The 13,812-nt window shown below is 42.5% G+C and overlaps 1 protein-coding gene across 1 annotated transcript in view; it reads right to left on the bottom strand.

The window, feature by feature from the left end:
- Positions 1-2,129: 2,129 nt before the first annotated feature.
- Positions 2,130-13,812, bottom strand: part of C8b (complement C8 beta chain) — a 40,674-nt gene continuing 28,991 nt past the window's right edge. Inside the window, exons 10-12 of the mRNA XM_069987142.1 lie at positions 8,863-9,016; positions 7,371-7,439; positions 2,130-5,248 (exon numbers count right to left, since the gene is read on the bottom strand). Coding sequence (XP_069843243.1) covers positions 5,097-5,248; positions 7,371-7,439; positions 8,863-9,016 — 375 coding nt within the window. The 3' untranslated portion in view covers positions 2,130-5,096. The remainder of the gene's footprint in view (positions 5,249-7,370; positions 7,440-8,862; positions 9,017-13,812) is intronic.

Genomic DNA, 13,812 nt, shown 5'->3' on the forward strand with positions numbered 1-13,812 from the left:
AGAGCTAAGATATGGAACCAACCCAGATACCCCTCAGTAAATGAATGGATTAAGAAAATGTGGTATATATACACAATGGAATTCTATGCCTCTATCAGAAAGAATGACATTGCCCTATTTATTAGGACATGGAAAGACTTGGAAAAACATTATATTAAATGAAGTAAGCCAGGCCCAAAGAAACATAGGTCCCATGGTTTCCCATGCAATAGCTAGTATATGCCTGAGTCAAGCAGAAAAGGTCAGATAAGATGATATTAGGCAAAATGAACCACAAGTTAAGGATTCAAATGATTTTTTCTTTTTTGCTATTGTTTCTACCGTATCTATAAGATGATTTCTTTGTTGCTTTGTATGTTCCTCCTCCACGGTATAACCCGTTTTCACTGTATTTGATGTTGGTATAATTTGTGGAGGGGAAGGGAAAAAACAAATCGTTTAAATAGGGATACAGGTGGACCCATTGCAACAATGAGATGTACAAGTTGTTATGTCGAAAAACCAACTTTACAACTTTGGCATGGGGGGATGGGGAGACAGGAAGGGATGGGAAAGGGAAACAAAGGAGGAGGCAAACATGCTTGATAAGAAATGTACTCATTACCTTGCTCATGTAATTGTAATCCCTCTGTACTGTATTTTCACCATAAAAATAATAAAAGCATTAGAAAAGATAAAAAATACCAGAGATAGACAACTTATAAAGAAAAAAATGCTTTATTTTGATACCCAGCTTCAGATATGTCAGCCCATGGCCAGCTGCCCCTGTTGCTTTTGGACTTGTGGTGAGGTAGCTTATTATAGGTTGGGAGCACACGGTAGAGCAAAGCTACTTACCTGATGGCAGCTAGGGAATGGAGTAAGGAAGAGTTCAAAGTCCCAGAATCCCCTTGGAGGGCCTGCCCCCAGTGACGTAAATTTTCCCATTAGGCTCCACCTCTTAAAGGCTTTTACCACCTTCCAATAGCAGAACTCTGGGGATCAAGCCTTTAATACATAGATGGACCTTTTTGGACCTTCCAGATCCAAACTGTAGCTAATCCTTTCTTTATGGAATGAAGGAAGATGAATTAGGAAGAGGACAACCCCGGGGCTGCTGTGTACAAGGTCCCACAGTCACACCATTTCTCCAGCAAAGAGCAGCAGGACCAGCTCCAGTGCCCCTGGTGTCCCAAGGTCTTTGTGCACAGTCTCTCCTGAGTGCTTATCTGTAAATGTCTGGTGCAGGCCAGTCTTCTCTTTTAAGATATTGGTGGCTTTTGTTTCTCTCTGGATCCTCTGCCAGCAGGAGCTTTTCCTCCTGTCCTCAGCATCCCTTCTTGCTTTCCATAGTTATCTTATTCTTATTAAGGACTGGGTTTCTGTTTGAAGCTTTCTCTCCCTGTCTTCCAATGATTGCACAAATAGCTACCCCATCAAATGCAGATAAAAATTAAATGAGATAATGTAAAAGACTTCACAATCTGGGAGGCACTCTATAATCGGCAACTACTGTTATTGCTACTGTTGTTAAACTGATCATAATAATCCTTCCCATAGAAGTCCTATTATTAGCCCAAGGTCACACGGGAAGCCATCCGCCATGACATTAACTGTGCGGAGGCGTGCACGGCATTTCAAATTCATTCTTTAGAATGTAGGTGTCTCCCTTCCCCATCCAGGTACTCTTGTTGCTGCATTCACAGATCCAGGACTACTGCCAACACCCCACTGCTTGGCCTCTGCCCCTTGGGTTCAGCAGCTCCTCACAGGTACACCAGCGTGAGCTACAGTTGCCAAGACTTTCCAACATCACAGTGTACCTTTTTTTTTTTTAATTTTATTTTATTTGTGAACATACTGTACAGAGGGGTTACAATTACATGGGCAGGATAATGCGTACATTTCTTACCAAGCATTGCAGCCTCCTCCTTTTGTTTACCCTTCATGTCCCTTCCCAGCCTCCCCCCTCCCCCCCAATCCCAATCCTTCTCCTTCCCCCTCATACCCCCCCTCCCCGCACCGAGGTTGTAAAGCTCGTTTTGGACATGACAACTTGTACTTCTCATTGTTGCAACAGGTCCACCTGTATCCTTAAACAACTGGTTTTTCCCCATCTCCTCCACAAGTTATACTGACATCAAATATAGTGAAAGCAGGGGTTATACTGTGGGGGAGGGACATACAAAGCAACAAAGAGATAATCTTATAAATGCATTAGAAACACATGCATGAAAGAAAAAAAAACATTAAAATACATATCTAAGGGTTCATTTTCCTGACATCATATTATCTGACCTTTTCCGCTTGACTCATGCATATACTAGATATTGCAAATAAGGGAAACCATGGGACCTATGTTTCTTTGGGCCTGGCTTACTTCACTTAATATAATTTTTTTCCAAGTTTTTCCATTTCCTAACAAATGGGGCAATGTCATTCTTTCTGATGGACACAGTGTACCTTTATTTTGCTTAATTCTCACATTCCGTTTCAGCCTCTCCTAAATGCATTTGTCTGCAAAAAAAAAAAAGTTCACATGGGGGAAGTTCAGCCCACAAATAAGAATATAATTATTACACAGTTTAGCAGTGCCTGGGCGTCACCAGGGTATTCCCCGGTACTCCTCAATTCAATCGTCTCTCCGTCAAGACCATATTTAATAGGATAAACAATTTCTGCTAAATGCAATAAACGTGAACCTGGGCTGTCATCTCCATAATCAACTCAAATTTCCCATTAGAAGCGGTGTCTGTGATTGAGATTCAGAATTTAATTTGGCAGAGCTCTCTGGCTTCAATGTGCTCGTGTCGGCTTCATGGGACTCTCCCGTCAATGAAAGACAGAACTGCTCTTTTCTTGTCTCTGGGGAATCTTAAAAGAAGATAGATTATAACTCAAGAAAATTATACGGCATCCGGATAATGAAAGAGATAAAACATTATTGGATTAGCCTGTTGAAATAACAGCAGACAGTACAGCAATAATATCAAGCTAAACAAGGGCCCAGACCCATCAGTTCCATTGCAGGGGATACAAGAATGCTGGGGAGGTGGAAGGCAGACAGAATCAGCACCCTGGCTGCAGTGCCCCACCCCTGGGCAGTAAACCATAGCTGCTTCCTAGGATTGTTCTGTGGAGCCCATGCCAGAGAGCTAGCTGGGCTGGAATAACTACAATGTGTCCCAGTCAATTGTACTTCCACAAAGTGGCCTGAGGTTCTTCAATGAGGAGTGACCAGGAGCAAAAGAACACCTTACAGGATGTTCTAACAGAATGGAATGAATGAGAGACACAAGACTTAAAACACTTGTCAGTGTAAAATTAAAAAAGGATATTTGGTAACGTAAAGATCAATTGTTATCTAATTTTCCTCTTGTAGCTCTCCCTGGCCCAAATACATTTGCACAAAGCAAAGTGCCTGTGGAACTCACAGGCAAGCCCCTGAGGGACACGGAGGGATGGCCACCTTGCTCATTACTCACAGTCACCTACGTGGCATGCCCTGTGATGTGTTACATTATTCCTCTCCCGGTCTCCATCACCTTCTCCCTTTTTTCTTCAAAAGTTCCTCTTGTGCAGTGATCGGCTTCCTCACCTTTGGCTGCAGCTCAGGACCCTGCTTGGCATCCACTCACATTTCTGTCTCTGCTGCTCCATTCCAATGCAGACAACTGCACTTCTCCCTTGTTCAGTGTGGAAGGAACCAAGAGACCCAAATCCACACTCCTGGGAAAGCAGCAGGTGGAGGGCTGTCAATCATGTGCTACCATACGTGCACGTACACATGTGTGTGCACATACGCTAACCTCTGCTGCATTTTATTTAATGAAAAAAGTCATCTGATATTCTAGTACTTATTTACTGAGAGGTAAGAATGTTCCAGTGAAGAATTTAAAAGTCCAGGGCTTGAGTTTCCAGCCTGGTTTTGCCACTTCCTGTGTAACCTTGAACAAGTCACAGAAGTGTTTCTAAGCCTGTTTTCCCTAACTGTTGAACAGTGCTGATCATGGAGCCTGCTTCAAACTTCACCATGAGCCTGGGGGTGAATCTACATATGGACAATGGCTGGCACACAGTAAGATCCTTGCCTGGCATTACTGAGCAAGACTGTGTGCTTGTCAAAATAAGAACAACTTACCGTTCACATGCTGACTTCTTATTGGAGGCCTACTATGTCTCCATCACTGCTAGATGGTAGGCCTACATAATGGGTGGTACTCAGTTTTAGTTTTTTGTTGGTAGTGTAAAATTGTATTGCAGCACTCTTCACCATACCAACAAATGGAATCAGCCAGATGCCCTTCACTGGGTGAATGGAACAAGAAAATGTGGTCTGTACACAAAATGGAATTCGACTCATTCATTAGAAAGAATGATATTGTACCATTTGTAAAGAAATGGAAAGACTTGGAACAAATTATGTTAAGTGAAGTAAGTCAGGCCCAGAGAGACATGTTTTCCCTTATAAACTTGTTTTACCTTATAAACTTATAACTAAGTACTTTGGGTAGTATGCAAGTGTATATAAATGCATTAACTGAACTATGCTAGCTTCAAGGGAGAACTCAAATAGCGTAATTCATTAGAAAGGCAAAGTCAAAGTTTAACAAAATAAGAGGCAAATGAAGAAGAGAAGAGCGGGGAAATGCAGACAAGAATCTAATGTATACACTACAAATTAAGAAGAGAGAGGGTAGGAGTGGGTAGGGAGGGTTGGGTAAAAATATTGAAAGGAGTGACGTTGATCAAGATATATTGCATTCATAAAATGCTTTGTTAAATGGCAACACCTTTGTACAATGACTTCAAGATAATAAAAATAAAGAAGACAGATAGCCAAAAAAGAAAAAAAAAAACGCAAACTGTAGCTTAGGAAAAGTAAAGTTCACAGAAGTGCTTTACCTTGTAAGGCATTTAGGAGTTTAACCCATGTTTATTCAAACGAATGCACACTTGACGAACTACCATCTCTACACATGTGAATGCCCTGCCTCCTGTCTGGTGCCACCCCAGGTGGGAACTGCTGTGTAGAGAGCTGGCCTGAGTGGGTGAGGTCCGTAGCCCATGCTGTACAAAGCCCACAGTTGGGTCAGCTGCTCCAAGTGCTCCTCTCCTTAACAGTCCAGGATCTCTGATGCAGGGCCTGAGCAGGGCCTGCCCCCATTTTGAGGAGATGGATTGCTACACTGCCTTTGTCTTGTTTTACGTCCTCCAGAGCATGGAGTCCAGTCAGACCAGCAATTCCACTGTCCATCGATGGGGACGTCTATGAGAAAGAAGGTAAACAAACGTGGATTGGCTCTTATTGTATACGCGTGCTCTATGGAGTTGGGTGGCAGAATAAGCCAAGAGAGCTTACTTTTCTGGCTATTGTAGTTGCCACACTGCCTTCTACCCCTGGGCATTTTCCTAGGCTGTTTGCCTTGACCAGTCTGCTCTTCTATCCCTATTTTCATAGTCCAACCCTCTTAGCCTTCCATATCTCCTGCAAAAGTGTATTTCTATGAGGAAACCTTCCTTGATCTATAATTTCCAAATTTTAAATCCTCAGAGCATTATGTAGCAGTTGTTTCTATTAAAACTTTAAAATGCATTTGAGGGACAGTTTGAATGATGCTGAACTTTCCATTTACAGTGTTCCCTCTGTGATGATAGGGACTCAATCTCAGCCCTCAGCCCTCAGTGAACACATATTTCCTGGTTAGATGAATGTTTTCCAGCTTAGATACTTCCCAAATATAGGATACTGTGTGATTCCTTCCTCTCAGTTTAAAAAGGAGAGCTGTGTCATGTACTGTGAGTGTGACATGTTTAAACAAGGTGATAGGACCACTGGTGTTCTCTAATCCTTGGTACTTGTCTGGTACTTCAGGACTCTTTGACTATTAATGAGGCTAGCTGAAAACCATTCACTTCCATCCTGATGTGTCATGCAGTGTAATACTGAGGAAATTGCTTTCTGTCTCTGGGACTCCCTATTTGAAAAATAAAATAGCTGGAGTATATAGTTTCCATACATCCACTGGGTAATCCCTGTTTGGAACCTGGTTGAGGGTCAAGAGGAGAAAGAGCAAACAGCTGAAAGCACTTCACTGGGAAGGCAGGAACACAGGCCAGCATTCAGATCAAAGATTGTGTAGTCAGACCCCCTGGCTTGATCCTGGGTTCCTAGATTCAACACTATGGCCAGCAATGCACTGATGGATCCTTTTTCATTATGCAGAAGGGAGTATCAAGAGAATCCACTTCATGGAGTTGTTACAATGATTAAAGAATTTAACATATCTAAAATACAGAGCAACAATGCCCCCTAAAGCAAAATGAATCAGTATTTATTTTTCTTTTGCAATGTATTCAGTATCACTTAAGTACTTCACATTCCTCTTTATGAGTTCAAGCTAAACCTATAAGGTAATTAATGGGAAGATCTTCACAGATGCAGAAGCTGAGGTACAACAGAGGATGAGCATCTTGCTTAAGACCCTGGTTATTAAATGACAGAGATGGAATTAGAACTTACTTTGAGCATATGCACTCACCAAAGTGCTTGGCACATAATCAAATGCCCAAGAAATCTTTATTCTTCTCATTGCAGGTGCTATGGGTTTTTGTTTGTTTGTATGTTCTGCTTTGAGACAAGGTCTCACTTTGTCCTTACAGGCTGGCCTGTAATTCATGATTCTTCTGTCTGCCTCTTCTATGCTGGGATTATAGGTGTACACTACCACAATCAGGGCAACCATGTCCATTTTAAGGTTATCAGCAGTCACCAAAGGAATGAAAGTGAGGGAGGAATATCAGGTTGAGAATTCTTAGATAGTAACCTGTCTAAAGAATTTGAGAGAGGAAGCAGCTCTATTGCTCAAGAGGTATTACTGAGGGACAGTGCCCAGGCCCAGAGTTCAAGCCCCACAACCGACCAAAAGAAAAAGAATTAGAGAACTGGGAAAGAAATTTATTCTCCGACTTGTCCTAGGGGAGAGAAAACACAGTGTGTGAGCAACTGTGATGGATATACCTTTGAAGTCCTGTGGGCACCGACAGGAACAAACCAATTATACTTGGAGGGCTAGAAAATTTATGGAAAGAGGATATCTGATCCAGATTTATTTTTTGCCCTGGATTTTGAAGGCTACATAGGAGTTTCCTAAGTAGACAATGAGTATAAGTGTTCCACAATAACCTCAAAGAAAAGACACATGTCATATATTGGCAGTCCTGTGCCATGAAGAATTTTGTTGAAAATCATGAAATACAAAAGGAGTCAGGATGGATCTCAAGTTGTAGGGTGTCCAGCCTCCTATTCTATATCCTACCTTGTTCTGCTTTTGGATTATTCTCTGCACTTCCCCTGGAGTTCCCTTTTTCAACCAATTTGAAAACTCTACCTGTCCGATAGGTGAGCTCACAGGCCAGGCCTTGGAAACCGACAGGGCAGATGCAGTCACAGCGGGATCCTGAGGACACCAGACAGACAGAGTGTAAAATAAGGATGTAGAGTGAAGATCTCAGAGCTCAGGCCCCGTTCCAGCATTGCTACCAGGTTTACACAGAGCAAACAGATGGAGGGTTTGCAATAACTACATTCAATGCCCCAAACACCTACTCCTTTCTTGAGGGTCCTTGAATTATGAAATGATAGTGTTTTTCTCTTGTTTTTGCTTTGTTTGCCATTAAAAGGGAATTATGGGGAACTTCTGAGGAACGTCAGTTCTTGGCTGACACTCAACCCATGTTTATAATCTCCCAAGGTCAGAGGTTATAGTTAGCAGTTATTGAGAGCAATCATCATTCTCTGTAAGTAACTGTCTGCCTTGGCTTGAATACCTATATAGGGGTGGGAAACTCAGATTCCGATGTCTCACCTTGCCTTTGGCCAACTTGAAGCCTGCAGGAGTAATTCCTTATGCTAACTTACAATTTCCCCCACTGGAGCTACTTTCGTCTGTTCACCAAGTATCTCTTTTACGAGATTGTCAGTGAATGGTCAGATCCCAGAACATTTGCCTCTGGCTCTGTATATTCTCTCTGACCACATTCTACAGCCTCAGGTGGACACCTGCTTTTAGGTCTAATTTTTTTTATTTGCAAGACAAGAGGGATTTTGGCCACTCTAGATGGAAATCTTGTGCTCACGTGACGATAAGATGCCAATGAATTGACCCTCATGCAGGGGTCCCTGAGCTGATGTAGGAATCTCAACACCTTACTCTTCCCTTACTATGTGCTTTGCTCATATTCATCTGGTCTGAGAAACCATGCCACTCTAGCCACTGGAATCTTTGTCGCTGAGAGTGTGTTTTCTCTTGTGAATACTTCTTCAGGGCTTTTTGTTCCTGTGTGAGTTGTATCCTGCATCCAGCTTGCTCTCTGGGTTTAGATTAACTATAACCAGAGGTGTCTGATGTTCAGAGTGCAATGTTTGCTTGACTAAATTCTTCCTCAGTGTCTTGCCAGCCCATCAACATGGAAACTTGAGATTCTAAGGCCCTCCCTTCCTAATGACCCAGACATAGCCCTTGAAGTTAATCAGTCAATCATGGTCCATTCTTTACTAACACCTACAGATCTCACTGCATATTGATCAGGGCCTATGTAAAGAGGTTTTGCCTCGCTCTGTCCTTTTCTTTATCTAGGAGAAATTTCCTGAGCCTAACCCCATCCTTGTGGCAGACCACCTACTCTTGGCCTGGTTCCAGATTTCAGCTAGATTCAGTTGTCACCTTCCGTGTCCCTTGGGGCTGGAGCCTGTGGTTCCTGACAGCAAACTGGCTACATTCTTACTTTTGGGGAAACAAAAGTGGGCAAACACTTGGGCCAGAGACAACATCCTCCAGATGATGGCTTTGCTAATGGACCACAGTGGCCTAGAAGTGGTACCTTTCAGGACAGGGACTCCATTGCCTTGGCAGGGGGCACAAAGGCAGGCACTGGCTTCTCTCTGGAACTCCTCCAGAGCCCGCTTCATGTTCTGCCGCACAGTGCTGGAGTAGGCAAAATCGGTGGCTGTCACCAATTCATACAGGGGCTCTGCCTGGCAAGGGAGAAAAGACATGTCTTTTAAGAGACATTATTCATCACCCAATGGCCTAAAACAAGGTTACACAGGATGGACAGAGGCCAAAGCATGGAGGATACCTGTGCAACTGCTGTAAGGCCATAGCCTACATGTGGATGCGCTCTCTCCCTTCTGTCTCTATCTACATCACACAATTAGCTCATTCAAGTTCAGGTTAACACATGCTGAATACCTATGAAGTGCTAAGCATGAAGTGTAAATAGTGAACAACACAGAAACCTGGCTCTTAGGAAACTCAGAAATTACAGACAGAGACAAATAGGTGATAACAGACAGCCTCTAGCAGGACTTAAGATTTTCAACTTGATGAAAGTGTGAAAGTGGTTTGTATTCAATAGAAGTTGTACTTTGCATTTTGACCATTTCCCATGTAAAGCACATGTCAGGTGATGTTCTCTTGAAATGCTGGGCAGTGAGGACAGAGATGCAGATCGCAGCCCTGTGCCAATGAGGGGAGCCACCTGTGATCTAAGTGTATCCAATGTGGTTTTAACTTTGGATATTTCCTATTCTGACTGGGTCCTCAGAACAAAGGAAGTCGAGGAGGCTTTGTACTGTGTGGTGTTGGCACATAAACAGCAAACAGGTGAGATGAACAGAGGAGTGGATGCTTAATCTGTCTGGTGAGACGAGGAGGTGAGTTTTTTTCAGCAGCTCTTTGAAAGTACTTTAGCATTGTTGTTCCCACACTGCTCCCCTTTCAAATCTATTAGAATTAATCACATCAGGTAACAGTCCCCAACAAGAAATCCTTCCTGAACCAACACCTTTCCGTTAAGATGCTGGACAGACTGCTAATTTGATATGGTTCTGGTTGGACATTTCTCTGTTCTGGTGATCATATTTTCATATTTTCCTCAGTGCAGAATTCTGTTTTTTTTCTTTGCTGTTTAAACTGTAAGCCTCTAGAAGCCAGGCCTCAGGGCTATGTGCCCTTCAGCTCTGTGTTTCTACAGCCCCTAGTTTAGGGATAGAGAATAGGCAGATGAAGGGGTCCAGAGACCTCAGTAGGACAATGGCACCAGGTACGAAGAAGATGGTATGGCTGTTTGGTGTAGAGTAGCAGAAACCACAGGGGCAAGTCACTCAGGGACAAGGCAGTGCGCGATTGGTGCTGGGAAGACAAACAAGCCATTGTACAAAGAGGTAGATTTACATGTTCTGTTCTTCTTGACTCAAGCTCCAGAGCCAGGTTCCTGTCCAGATTTTGTTTGTGATCCTGCCCTAATCCAGCCCTGGAGAGTTTAGGGTCTGTCTAAATGCAGGCAATCATGCCTAATAGAAGCCTCCAGTGGGAAGAAAATTGCTTCCATTTCTTAATGCATCTGATGCTGACCTTCGCTCCAGTGGGCAAAGCAAGGCCCCTTGGTGGTCCCATTGTCTCACCGGTTTGTGGTCAATGAATTGATCCACAGGCTGTTTGTAGAACCATCCAGCTTGCTGGCCACACATGGGGAGGGAGAGCAGGGGGAGAGGGGCGGAGGTGGGCAGGGGTTGCTTTATACCAATGAAGAGCTCCTCCAACAGGCCACTGTTGCTCCTCCAAGCTGCCTTTAGCCACTATGGTATCTTCCTACAGAGAGTCAGCACACCCTCCCTACCCCCCCCAACCCCCCTGCCCGCCCCACATACACTCCATACTCTAGGACCTGCATGGAAGTTTTACCCTGTGATATCCTCACAGGATAGAAATTATTCACAGCCTTTTCAGGTGAAGGTAAGTCACTTAACTCGGGCCACACAACTCACAAAACAGCATTGTCAGGATTCTAAACCAAAGACTGTATTTTCCTATAGCTGGATGAAGACTATTGAGAGAATGGCTTGATTTGTCCCATTGCCAGTCTCCAATCCAGGGTTCTGAAAATTGGCAAGCTACAGTGGTGCTCCCTTTATAATTTAAGCTATTATGGTGCATGACTGTTCTTTGGTTTTGCTGTTTCCCCCCATTTCTCCCTGTCTTCCTCCCTCTCTCCCCTTTTCCCTCCTTTCCTTATCTTCATTCTTCCATACCTTACCCTAAATACTTACATCTAAAAAATACCCATACTAGTCATCAGGTGTTTTGCATACCAACCCCTAATTAATATGCTTTACATATTAACCAACTGAGGGTTTTCTATGTCCTTTGAGAGTGTATCTTTCTAATAAATTGTGTTATTCCTCATATATTAAGGATCTTATTTCTAGCATAATTATTCTGATTATTATGAAGTATCTGCCATTTAATTTAACTCATTGTTTTCTTGCTTGAAAGTCAGACTGTATTTTGCAGGGGGATCTAACAGTTGAGACATGACATTGCTTTTCTGCCTACTCCAGTCTTAAGGCTTCTTTGGTTTGTAGTAACTTGCATTCAGAAAGCTATTGTAGTCATTACTACTGCTTACCAAATAGATCCACTTTTTACTCCCTTCTGAACCCATGGTAAAGTTGCAGGTCATTCAAGACAGTTTTACACAGTAGGGCTGCAGCTTACTAAAGGCAGATTTGCACATAGTAGGGCTGCCTCCATGAAGACAGTTTTGCAATGCGTTCCAATCAGAGAGAGGTAAGCAAAAGCTGGTCACTTCTAAGCTGATGCTTTCAAAGCAGAATGAGATGACTTGTTGCATTTGATTATCTCTGGGGAATATCCAAGATTTGAGGACAAGAAAAAGTTCCTTGTCTGAATTCCTGAGTGATCATAGGGAGCAAAGCCTTTTGACCAATATTTCTTAGACAATGTGATTGAGAAACTAAGTTAATGATAGTCAGGAGTTCTTTCTTTGTAGCAGGCCCGAAACTTCCCTGACCTATTTGTGAGCATTATTCATTACCACAGTCCCCCTATTCCTCCTCCGTGTTGTGTCAGTAGTGGGGCTTGAACTCAAGGCCTTCTGCTTTTGCATGTTTTTTTTAATATTCCGCATGGCTGGTGCTTTACCACTTGAGCCACATCTCTACTTCTGGCATTTTTGGTGGTTAGTTGGAGGTAAGAGTCTCATAGACTTATCTCCCTGGGCTGGTTGACCCTTATATCTTATCTTCCTGAGTAACTAGGATTATAGGCATGGGTCAAAAGTGCCTGGGTGGTATTCCTTTTTGGTGACTCCTTTATTATGTCAAAATCTCTTTGGAATTCTTGACTCACTAACCATGTATCTTACCAGGCCAGAGTCTTCTCGACCCAACAGTTGACACTCCATTATCTTTAGACATTTCATGGCAAAGAGTTCTGAGACCAGTGTGATTTTTGTTCTAGTGGGATATAGTTATTCCTCCAAATGATCATTTCACAAGTAGGTGTTGTAATCTGATTTTGCTTCTCAGTCCTTTTGCCTAGTTTTCCATGAACTGTTTATTTTGTATCATCAGCTTGGGGAAGTTTCTCCATTTATGCACTTGATGAATGTGTCTTCACATTTAATCTTGCCTTTTCCTCTGAGAGAAGTCTTTGTGTTTTAGACTTCCACCTCTGTACTCTATCCATCATATTTCTGTCCTGTCATTGTTTTAATCTCTTTGTCTTTTGTTTCTACATTATAGGAACATTTTTATAGCACCTTCCACATCACTGACTCAATTTTCTGCAGTGTCAATTCTGTTCTTTATAGTTTCCACTGTAAGTTTTAATTCTGCCATTGTGCTTTCAGTTCCTTGTATTCAGCCACTTCTTTTCATCTGATCAGTGTCCAAACATCTCCGCTTCTGTTTGTTATTTCATAGATTCTTCATTTTCCTCTATTTTATTCTAGTCACAAAGCAAAGGCATTCTAAAATTTACTTCTATTTTATAGACATGTGCTCATTTTCTGCATCCTGAACATGATTTCTATCTTTTGTGTTCAAATCTCTCTTTCTCTGTCCATTACTCTTTCTAACTTGTCTTTGCACCAGGAGCCACTTTCCTCTGTGGGAAGTGAGTAGTGTGAATGCATTCTTCTGTGACCTCCTTCCTTGTCTACCTGGCATCTAGAGAATCATGACTCAGATCTTGATCTTAAAGATTTATCAATGTACTCGGGCATTAACGAACACTCTTTGCGTTTAAGAATTGCTTATCTCGTGGGCTCTGGTATGCTGAAAAATCAATTGTCACTCAAGCCATCTGGTAAGGTAGCTGGCTCTGCAGCAAGAAATGATTCTGAGATAATGGAAAGACATCTGTAGTTTTCTCTGACCAGAAAGAATATATGAAACAGGCATCACCAGAGTATGTGTTTGCAACTCAGATGAGAAAACTAGAGATGTATATAACCCTTCTACACCCTCATCTTTTTTAGTGTAAAGATACTGTACAGAGGGGTGACAGTTACATGAGTAAGGTAATGAGTACATTTCCTATTGAACACTGTTACCCCCTCCTCTGATTTTCCCCCACCATCACTTCCCTCCCCACCTCCCCAACTCCTCCCTCCTTCCCACCAACATTGTAAAGTTCATTTTTAACATAGTGTCCTGTATATCTCCTCATCACCATGGGTCAACCTGCATTCCACTATACCCCTTCCCCTCTCCAAATTACAAACATGTATATACAAGATGCAGAACACCGGAATCAAATACAGTGAAAATGGATTATACCGTGGGGGAAGAACTTGAAAGAAACAAAAGAATCACATAGCGGATTATAAGTGCATTAAAAACAATAGCAAGAAAGAAAAAGAAAACCCTGTGTCCCTCCCTGTCTTGGGGTACATTTTGCTTATCATTATCTCATGTGGTCTTATGTACATAGCCTTTGACCTTCTCTATTTGTTGTAAACATG

Source organism: Dipodomys merriami, unplaced genomic scaffold (assembly GCF_024711535.1).
Source record: "Dipodomys merriami isolate MVZ:Mamm:240054 unplaced genomic scaffold, mDipMer1.0.p SCAF_34, whole genome shotgun sequence".
Classification (NCBI taxonomy): Eukaryota; Metazoa; Chordata; class Mammalia; order Rodentia; family Heteromyidae; genus Dipodomys; species Dipodomys merriami.